Consider the following 11,190-nt stretch of genomic DNA (forward strand, 5'->3'; position numbering starts at 1 on the left):
GTCCTGTGTAAAACTAAGACTGAAAGGATCCTGTGTACCAACAATATCAAGAAGGCGCAGAGTTTTGTTTCGAGCCAGAACTGCTGCAACCGCCCTATTACAGAACTGAGAAGCGTCCGGAGAACTACTCACCCCGTCTTGTGAACAGTGGTGACTGCAACGCGCTCCTTCTGGCTGGGCCCTCAAGCAGGGGGAAGTGACTCATAAGGACGCGCATAAAGTCATTTTGATTTGGAACAGTTCCACCCTCTTTCCAAAGGAAAGACAGGATTGTTTTTGCAAGAAAGGGAACAGAATAAAATAGAGCTTAAAATGGTATCCATTGAGGTAAAGGAGATAGTTACCTTTGACTTTCTTAACAAAGGGCCCTTTCCCCATGGTGGGGAGGAGAGACAAAATCCCACGCGCGGCCTGTGCTGCTGCTGCTGCGGTGAAGCTCAGTTGGTGCTTAGGCTACCCTGGGTACAGAGCAGCTTAGCTAACAGCTGGGGTCCCACTTCACAGAAAGATCTGAATGCAAGAATTGTGCATACCGGCATCGTCTTTTTGTGTCCTACCCTCCAAATATTTGTCTCAGATTCCATGCATTTTTAAAAACAAGTTGATTAAAAATAAAAACTTTAAAAAAAAAACAACTGGTAAGAGCAACTGCTTGGTCTGTAAGAGTTCTTTATTTGTATTCCAGTTGTTCCTACAGTTAGCTAGGCTCCCTGTGCAATCAGAAAGTCTGAAAGGTGGAATTTGTACCGGTCTGTCAGTCCCAAAAGTCTGAACTGCTTGCCCTCACCTGAAGGACCGTATGACTTTTAAAAATCTCATAGCCACTTAAGCGGCCATCCACTTTTCAAAAGGTATTGAGGCACACGAACAACATGAGCACCTCCACTCACAAGTGCAAGCTGTGTGGCTACACAGCTGCAAAAATTTCTTGGGCTAGCAAATGAGTAATTACTTAGACACCTTCATGCAGGCAGGCAGGGCTAGAACAGAGCCTCGCTGCTGTAGAAAGGGACAGCCCAGTTGCACCTTTAAGAGCGGGCACTGTGCTGGCTGGTGCCTACGAGGAACTTCCAATGCCCTCAGTCGTCTGCCTCTTCCACTCTCCGAAGGGATTCATGCCAAACAGGCATGAATCACAGTAAGCCCATGAGCAGATGAAGGTAGGAGGGATGAAGGGTGAGGGGAAGAAGACTGGATGACCTCTCAATGTTGCTTACAACCCTACTTTTTTATGACTCAGATTTGCAGCAGCACTTAGGATGTTTAAATGTCCCTGTATATTATATTTTCCCAGAGCTATAGTTAATGCCTTCCCAGCAGTAATATATGACCACCATTCCGTTTTCCTAGGAGACTGGGAGGGAAGGTTTGAATGACTAGCAGACCTTGATTTGTCCTTTCTTGACTGGGTGATGACACAGCAAACATACGTATTAAAGTTCACTCAATGTGCAGAACATGAGCAGCACATACTTCTTGTGTTTTCCAGAGTTTTGTCGTGAATGAGAGGGATAGCTTTGAAAAATAAGGAGCACGACAGGGAGCACATTTAGGAAGGAGGAATCTCCGCTTTTCTCACTTGTAGTACCCTGGTGGCCCACACCTATGTATTTCATGTGGCAAGAGCATAGGCTGATAATCTGCTACATTAAAGAAATTCTTGAGAGATTCTTGTACATTATTCTTGTAAAAGAACAGCTGTAAAAGCAAGTTCATTTTTTCACGTTTGACAGTGAAACCGGTAAGAGATAAAAAGCAGTTTGTTTGCTCACCTTGTAGTTTATCTAAGTTTACAGTGAGGCCAGTTTAACTGGCTAGTCCTTTCAGTTTTAGTTCCATATGATGTGGGAGAAATGGCCCATAGAGATCATCAGCAATAAATGAATGTAATACATTTGATGCAGAATTTTCACTATTAGATCAGATAACATACCATTCACATAGCGCAATACTCAGCAGTTGAACAAAAGGTACTGAAAAATACTGAAAAATAAGTACTTTTAAATAAGCAACACGAAACCATGTTGCTATGGGTAATGCAATCCTCACTGCAACTTCTGTTTCAGCTTCTGGGATTGTCCAAGTGTAGTCCCTTCTCTTCCCCTCTTTCTCTCTTTCCACAGAAATTCTGACCACCACTGAAATCACCTTGGAAAAGATAACCCAATATCAGTTCCTTAATTCTTCTGAGGGCGAAGGCTGACCCATACAAGCAAGCTTCCCCTCAACCACTTCAAGCCGCGGGAAGGAGGAAGAAAAAAACAGCTCAAACAAAAGACTCAAGCCCTGGAACATAAGCAACTCTCAATTGTTTGCAGATAAAGGATTATCTAAGCTCCCACTATGAAAAAATAAAAAAATACATACATATGCACACACATACAAGATACTGATAGCTTGCAAACACACAGACCCTTCAAGAAACAGTGTGTTTCCTTCCAGGAGTATTTCTGGGCCTAATAAAAGTCCCTCCCTACAAACCTTGGGTTTAGGTCACCTTGGCTATATTAGCATTATTATTTACAAAAACCAAACCAAACCAAAAGCAAAAATCAAGCCCCCCCCAAACAACAAAAACCTGCACCCACTGTGTACTTTTATGACTTTATACTACACTTTGCCTCATTTTTCAGTGATAATTATATCACAGGAAGGCTTTAGAGCTTAATGTAAGTATATTTGATATTATACTTTCCAGAGGATAAATAAGAAGTCGCTGTTTTGAAGAAATGAGTCCTAACAAGACAGTGGGACAAAGGCATTCATTACGATGGAACAGGATTTCCTATTTATTTGTTAAACAAGTAGGAACCAGTATTTGCTTGATTCCCTTTATGCGAGAAAAAGTTAACATAATAGTGCCTGCCGTATAGAAAACCACAGCTGGATAATTGCGCCTAGGTAAGTGAAAACCTGCACAGAACATCGTTCCCCATGTGCCCCCTGCTGGCACCTCATTCATCAAAAAGGTCTCTATTGTAGCCACAAACCGAAGGGTAAAAAGGAAAAGCACATCTCGATCCTTAATTAAAAAAAATGCTTTTAGAAGAAAAAAGCACCGCTGTCAAATTTGTCAACACTGCAACAATCTGCAGCGAAACCTTTCGTAAAATGGGTTTTGTGTGTAAGCATCAATGACGGCAAAATGAGGCAGGCAGAAACACAAATGAGAGGTAACAACTCCTCCCCACACCCCACAAGTTCACCGCATCCCATCACTAGAAAAGAACGCACGCAGAAGGGGCATTTATTACCACTCCCTTTCAGCATTACAAAGTTCTTAAATGCTTTCTGAAGATGAAAAACGGCAGGATCCATAAGCCAGATATTACATGCCTCCTTGTGGACGCTTGAAGAAACCACATTCTTTCACTTTTTATTTCTGATAGCGTTTAACAAAACTTCTGTCCACTAGGCTGAAACTAGCAAACCACTCAGCAGTTCCAAACAGCCCTACAGAAGGAAAGGAAAATCCCAACTTGGCAGACAAATGTCTCTTAATCTCTGAATGCATACGGAATTTCCCTCCAAATTTACAGTGGCCAAAAGCCAAGATGAGAATCTTACATCTTCCACCAAAGTTAAAAGATCTTCTATTAATGAAAAAAAAAATATTTTAAAATGTGTGTAGCAAAGGTTTGTACTCTGCACGGCTGTTAAATTTGAGAGAATAAAAAACCAAAAAGCAATTCTGGTGCATGATTCTCCCTTAAAACCCGTTATCTCTGAATGATGGAAAAAAAGAAGGGTAAAAAGGTGCTCTAAAATGTGATTATTTCTGAAAATAAAATTTTGTCTTTGATTTCCCCAGTGAATATCTGTTTGTCCCATCCCCACTAAATGCCCAAGATTCCAGCACTGACAACGCTGTATGGGTAGCTCGCTTTTTACAACTAACTTGAAAAACGTTTCAGGCACTGAGGAGCTGGTTCCTTAGTTACTCTCGTTACAACTTAACAGCCCTAGCCCTCAAACAGTCACTGATATTGAGACCATTATTTTACAGTATTGCTGTTATTTAGCAGATGAGATGCCATGTCAAATTAGGTGAACTTTTCAATTTGCATACTTGATTCTAAGCATGTGCTACTGTGATAGTCCAACCTAGAAGCCACCAGGTTGGGGATCCACATGACCACCACCGCATCTGCTTAGAAAGGTACACAGTAGATTATTAGTAGTCTTCATTATTTGGGTATCTGGATTCAAGAATGAATGTCAGAGGGCTGTAAAAAGAGGCAACATCTGGATGATCTAGCAACCAACTTGCAACAGCTGGTCACTGTATGAAAACAGCAACTTCTTCAAAAAAAAAAAACCCATCTTTTTCCTTGGGACACCTTAATCTAAGATTCAGAATCAAAGACAGCTTTATGCTCCACAGCTGCACATACTAGGAACTGCAGATACAAGAAAGCCTAAATACATACACGCAACCTGCTGTGTCAAGGGGAGCTAATGGAAACATTTGTCTCAGTCCTTGATGGGAAGAGCAGAGCTCTATTTAGATCACTCTTACAGCAGATGATGGTACCGTTAACACAGATAGCAGCTGTTCTCCCTCTGCTCTGGGGGTTTCAATCCCATCTCTGTTTTGTGATACTTTCTTTTGTTACCAAATTTCTTTTAAAACTCCTGCAGATGTAGGAAAGTCACACATTTTCAAACGTTACATTTTATAGGAACAATGACCTCCCATACTCTGCTAGGCTTCTGTGTATACAATTGATATAATACTCATCCACTTACGTACCAGCAAAGCTTAGGGAGGGAAAGATTTGCAGTGCATTACATAGTGGCAGTGTTTTAAATTCTGTTTCATACCAACTTGATACTGAAAATTTCATGAAGAATTTCATGCACAAGCAAAAAAGTTTCAGAGCATGCCCAATATCCACTTTAAGAACCATACTTCCTGCCATGATGACCTGGTTTCTGTGTATGATTTCTTTGTAACCACGCTGGAGTTGGCAATCTGCAGAAGAGAGCTCTATGAAATTCCTCAAGAAAACAGTGCCATCTTGGAAATACAAATTCAGATCTTCTAAATCCAAATGCGATTTTTTTTGTGACAAAAAAAAAAATAATCATACACTAATAGGCTCCAGAAGCAAAAAAGCTTATTCTGTGAACACTGACTGAGCAAGCTGAGCATGCCAACCACACATGCTCCAGCTTCATTCCTCCTCTTTGCTCCCCTCATTAAAAAATGTCATTCCGCATCCCTACCAAGTCTTCAGCCACATATGGTATTTACCACACTCCAATCTAAGGCTTGTAAATTTCATTTATGAAGCACACAATTCTCCCTTAAAAGTATGGGTTCTCTTCAGAATGTCTGTTATGTAAAAGGAACTCTAATGCAAGATAAGGGGTGTCATTTTGCTTGTTTGTTTTAATTTGAGAAATGTTGCTTCCTGTTGAACAAAAGGTAACAAAGAACTTGGAAGGGGGGAAGGAGACTGCTGCATTCTATATGGAAAAAATGTCCCAAAGATGCGAAGAGAACTGAAAAGCAGAAAAACTGCTAGAATCTATCAACCAAGTTATCAAAAGCAGCTGTCAAACAAAAGTGAAGGGACAAGGACGAGATAAAGGCAGAAATTATTTATTTATACATCATTATTGCAGACATTCAATAATATTTCTTTGGAGAGAGCTTTATTACCTTAAAAGCAGGGAAAGTGAGGATAATCTTAGATTGTTTTTTCCACCCACTACTAGCCATGCAACTACTTTAACATGGATATTATCCTTAAAAATTGTGCGTCACATCAGCGGATGTTTTCCCCTTCATTTCAAGACCTTTTTAGCGATAATGGGCCAATGGATGAATTTTTCAAAGTGCTAGGGTTGGAACAGTGAAGATGTATCCTGCTGCTGATTGATACTCAGAATGGCTTCTTTATGAAAACAAGATTCTTTGAAATGGAAAAACAAAACATTAATCTTTTAATTAATACCAAACTAAATTAAGGTGTGGAAGATGTCTATTCCCTTGACAGCTGATCCTGGCTTTTAGTTCACAGATACAGGCCTGAGCACACAAACCTTGAACCACGCACTAATTCCTCTCTACTGTCATTCTTCATCCACTACATACACTGCCACTGCATCTACTATATCCTGTAACACATCAGCCCTCAGCTTCTCAAAGGGCCTTTAGTCTCTTTTTGCCCCCGCAGAAATGATTTGACGCTGCTGCATCAGGAGGGCTGGTTTCAGAATATGTCCGCACAGCTGTCTCCAGCTGAAAAAGCTCAAGAAAATGCTCTGTGTCTCAGGCCAGACTGTTCGTATTCCGTAAGCCCTCCTGCAGGCTTCTCTCTCAGAAAGGGCATGGAAAAACCTGCAGCTGGGAATCAATCAGCATCGTATCCGCATTCACTAGAGTGTGAACAGGACAAGCAGGTGAAAATGTTTCCACTGGTCCATATTCTATTTCATACTACACCCTAAACTTAAACATTTCTGATTCTTTTTTTTTTTATTATTTGCCAGTTAATTTTAGCACATTCTTTACCATGGCCCCAATGCCATCGAAGATATTATGCAATTCTGTTTCACACATAAATGCTGGGGTAGTCACCACCTTGTTTTTTGTATCCACATGAGCTTCGTAAAAAGGAGTTAAGGAAAACACAGCCTATGTCTCATTTGCAGATGCTGTCTGCAAAACAAACCCTCATTGACAAAACCTCCCAACTCCACTCTCCTATAAAAAATCACCTCCAAATACATTATACCATCCAGCTGTAAAGACAGCTGCAACCTACAATCCAAGATACTGGAAACTACTTTTGCTAAAAACACAAACACTGCAAGAGCAATCTGTAGGAATGCTCAGAAGCATAAGAAAACCTACAAAATTTACTGACTGCAATAAAATGTCTTTGAGATCAGTTTGATTACAGCATTAGCCTTCAGGAAAAGAAAAAAAAAAATCTCAAAGAGGACTGACCAATTGTAACTTATGCCAGTTTTATGTGCAAATTCACTCAGCATTTACTGCATTACTGGGTGTCCCAGGGAGTTCTATGGCAATGATGGAGAATGGCTTCTAACTACAGAGCTGTACAGAGAAGACCACGTTTCTAATCATCCACTGTATTACACGCTACCTGCTATACACTGTATATTCCCACTAAACCTTCAGTGGAAAAGCACAGATCCTGCACGTATTCGTTACTGTAACGACACATTAATAAACTGTCTCAACATGAAAATTAAGAGGAAAGGATATAGTTACTTCTTTCACACAATGCTTTCCTCCCAGTTCTTTAATGGCTCCTGCAGTCCCAGCATAAGGCCACTTGCCACCTTCCTCTTCTTCATGGCCCACAGTTACTTCAGCACCAGAGAGAACCTTTGCTGCCAACACTGGTGAAATGCAGCAAAGACTGCAACAAAAGGAATTAGAAGAGTGATTCTACAACAGCATTCTTTCAAATCTGAAAGAAATCACAAGGCAACTTGCACTCAGCATTTTCTTAGCTGCTTCTCTGACAAACACCCACACACACACACGCATCTTGAAAAATACATTTAAAATAATAAGCTACAACTGATACAAAATAGAAGGTGTTTTTTCTAGTTCCAACAGTAACAGCTGCACATTTCAACAAAACGTATGTTGTCTCCATGCTCACACTATCAAACAAATGCCCCTCCAACTAACATACGTACCCAATAGGTTTGCCTGCTTTGTGGAAGTCTTTCAAGACACGTTCAACTTCTCTGTTCACCTTGCAATCTTTCCCATCAACAGCAAAGGTAGATCTGCCACAACAAGAAACTTTATACGTAACTCAGTATAAACTTAGAAAATAGAGATGCCTATCTGTCTGAGACTGGCTCTCAAGGGTCATCAAAGACTTAACAGCTTCTAAAAGGCAGTTGAAAAAACCTGTAGTTGACCATCAATGCTTTGGCCAAAATTACTCACTTCTAAGGCTTTGGTATGTCAGAAATTGCCTTACTTGATATAAACAGCTAGAAATAAGAATTATCAAACCAGCTTTCTAAGATTACTGAGAAGTGGAACAACAATGGTTTCAAAGAAGAAAAACATTCAAGAAAAGGGAAATAACATTCAGGTTTCTCAAAGCCAAGAAAATGGCAGGTCAATAACAAGATAATCAGTCTTCCACGTGACTAACGCTTTTGCTTTTTTTTTCTTGAGCTAGCTGGTGTTTTATCATTACTAATGCAAAAGGGGACTTTTTGGTAGGCAGACATGAAGAAACAGAGTAACAACGCTGGGAACACCCAAAACTATTGAAGTTTGACCTTCACTTCCCTCAGTCAGGCCCAAAAAGAATTACCACAAGGGTGGGGTAAAAAGGATTCTTGTGCATTACGTAAACTCCATAATTCTTACCAACATTGTTCGAAAAATTTGAAACGTGACAATGCCAGTAAGAACTATGACTGGAAACCATCATGAACAGAACAACTTAATTCCAAGACTTTGAAAGGAGTTTTCCTTATTAAGTAGTGGTTAGATATGTAGTAAATAAGGCCATTTACTGCTTCCTGATTTTATTGTGTGAATCATAGTTGATCATGAATATTTAGACAAGGAGTCTAATGCTTAGTTAGCACTCACAAGTTTTTAGCAGCTCCAAATCCACCAGGGAATATCACGGCATCATGGTCTGCCGTAGTGAGCTTAGCCAGGCTTGCAATTTTACCACGAGCAATCCTTGCAGATTCCACTAAAACATTCCTTGCAGAACCAGAAATAAAAGAATGAGATGAATTAAGCATTTTCACACAGAAGAGCATAAAAAAAAGTTTTCACAGAGGAAGAGCAGGGAGAGGAAGGGAAGAAGCAAGAACAACAGTGGTACTCAATAACTAAAGCTATCAATGCTTCTGAAATACTACTACTGGGAAACACAGGCATTAAGAGACCGGATATAATCAAGTCCATAAAACTCGTTTAATATTTTCTCTCCAATCAAGATACCAGCTAGCATAATACTACTAAAGCCAGTCAGCAAAGTGCTAGAAGTGCAGTTACAGGCTGCTATGTCTGAAAAACACCTAAGAGACTGAGGCTCAGCAGTCACGGAAAACACGTTAAACATAGACTTTACCTGGACTCAGCTTCAGTTGGTTGTCCTTTACTGTGGTCAATGACATGCATCTGAGGAACATCTGGAGCATACATCTGAACCTGAGCTCCCCCGCGACTAAGGTGTACCAGTATGCTACAAAAATGGAGATAAAACATTCTGAAAACCTTCTGAGAGGCTTTATCTGGCCCCAAAGTCTTGCTACACTTATTCCACCACCAAATTTTGAAAGAAGAGGAAAAACACATGTTCCACCAAAGCATACTGAGCACATAGCAGCAAAACCCCTGCATGTAGCACCAAAGTGGAAAGCAAACCAGAAATTCGGTCTGGAGGCAGGGTCAGGTAAGCTAGAGACAAGTTTCCTTGTTCAGTGCTCTTATGCAGGGAACCAGGAACAATAAAATCTTCCTTTCTCATTGCAAGTCCCCAGGTGTTATGGAAGAGTCCCACGATTAACATACCCATGTGTACATTTAATCTCAGGCTAGGTGAAACATCTCTCAGCAATTAACACTACGAGTTAATAATTCAGCTTGAGTATTAACAATTCTAGCATTAGATTTAGCCCCAGGAACAGAAACTCGAGGTGAATATGAAATGAAGTCTTCACGTAACTCTCTGGAGATTATTCTGGAACCCTGAATTTCTGTTTCTGAAGGAAAGACTCTCAAACTCACTGCTCTGGCATCACATACACTGTGCTGCATCTCTGGACAATCACAGAGTACTGCAAGAACATGGCCTGAGCTCCCAATTATGCTGTGAGAAAACTGTGAAGCTTCATCATACATCTTTCAAGGCAATTCTGAAGGCCAGAGGAAGCAAAACTGAATTCAAGAGACCGCTGTAATGTAAAGGAGACTTTTTTGGAACCTACAGTTTCATAAAGCAACTTACGCTGAAGCCTCATGGATTTCTGTGCCATCGTAGACACCACAACCAGACAGGACCTGCGGTAAGAAAATCAAGAAAGTATTTCAGGTGATACAAAACTTCCTACAGGATCTTTCGAAAGCCTGATAAGATTTAAAAAAAAAAAAACAACACTCAAACAACAACAAACTTCCTCCAATCCTCTAAAAAAACCAACTTAGCAACAAGCTCTTTACTAAGCCAGTCAACATCATGCTATTAGCACCGGTGTTGCCATCTGACATACTGCAGAACTGGCATTTCCTATTTATAGCTACCCACCACAGACAGGTCTCAGAAATAACTAATATTTATTTATTTTCTTGTGCATTTATTCTTCAGAGTTAATAAACTGACACAATATCCTTAGGTATGTTTTTATTTTGCACACAACAGGTTATTCTGAGTGTCACATGTTTATTTATGAAGTGTCCATATCTGTGTGACATACCTTCTCATCCAGATGCGCATCAAACAGAAGTGGGACAGAAGTACACTTCAAAGCAGCACTTAGAATAAACTATTTTACCTGCTGCTGCATTTCGTCTGAGGATCCACATCAGAGATCAATAGATAAATCACTTTTAATCTAATTATGCTATGTTAGCCATACTTTTCCTTATTACCATGGTAATAATACTTTCAGTTTGTTTATACATACTGGAGAATAAAAACCACACAGTAATCAGCTATCCTTGTGTGGGTGGAGAGAGTCTTTCACAAAGTAGAAGATAGGAGAAAAAAAAATTTAAAAACCTAGGGAAAAAAGCAATTATAAGAACAAAACAAAACTAAAAAAATCTAAAGGATTATCTAGTTCCTGAAAGTACATATATGAACCCTTGCTGGGGTTTTTTTTTGCTTGGTTGTTTGTTTTGAAAGAAAAAAATCCAGTTAAGAGAGTTCATTTATTAACTTTACTCTCTTGCCTCCTGGTTTTATCTGGTTTTAGAAGCTTGAAAATTTTTAGTCAGACACATGAACAGAAACTCACTCACAACTGAAACTGTCTTAGAAACACTGGACTTGAAGGGACTTTCAGATCACAACACCCAGCCCTCTGCTCTCACAGACACAACATCCTACCATCACTTCAGCAAATGAGTAAGATCCATGAATGTTCTTCTGTCTTAGTCCTAACTACAATTCTGCTGTTCTGATATTTGTTGTCTTCTACTTTCCAACTTTTTATTTA

General features: G+C 39.9%; 1 protein-coding gene across 1 annotated transcript; it reads right to left on the bottom strand.

Annotated features, from left to right (window-relative positions):
* Positions 1 to 6,343: 6,343 nt before the first annotated feature.
* On the bottom strand, positions 6,344 to 10,536 carry LOC104293767 (ES1 protein homolog, mitochondrial-like). Its single transcript, XM_009893296.1, has 7 exons — positions 10,525 to 10,536; positions 9,981 to 10,033; positions 9,102 to 9,215; positions 8,609 to 8,728; positions 7,687 to 7,779; positions 7,244 to 7,400; positions 6,344 to 6,619 (listed from the first exon to the last, which is right to left on the bottom strand). The coding sequence occupies exons 1-7, from the start codon at positions 10,534 to 10,536 to the stop codon at positions 6,491 to 6,493; spliced, it is 678 nt and encodes a 225-aa protein (XP_009891598.1). The 3' UTR covers positions 6,344 to 6,490.
* Between the last annotated feature and the right edge of the window lie 654 nt (positions 10,537 to 11,190).

Source organism: Charadrius vociferus, unplaced genomic scaffold (genome assembly GCF_000708025.1).
Source record: "Charadrius vociferus isolate BGI_N301 unplaced genomic scaffold, ASM70802v2 scaffold209, whole genome shotgun sequence".
Classification (NCBI taxonomy): Eukaryota; Metazoa; Chordata; class Aves; order Charadriiformes; family Charadriidae; genus Charadrius; species Charadrius vociferus.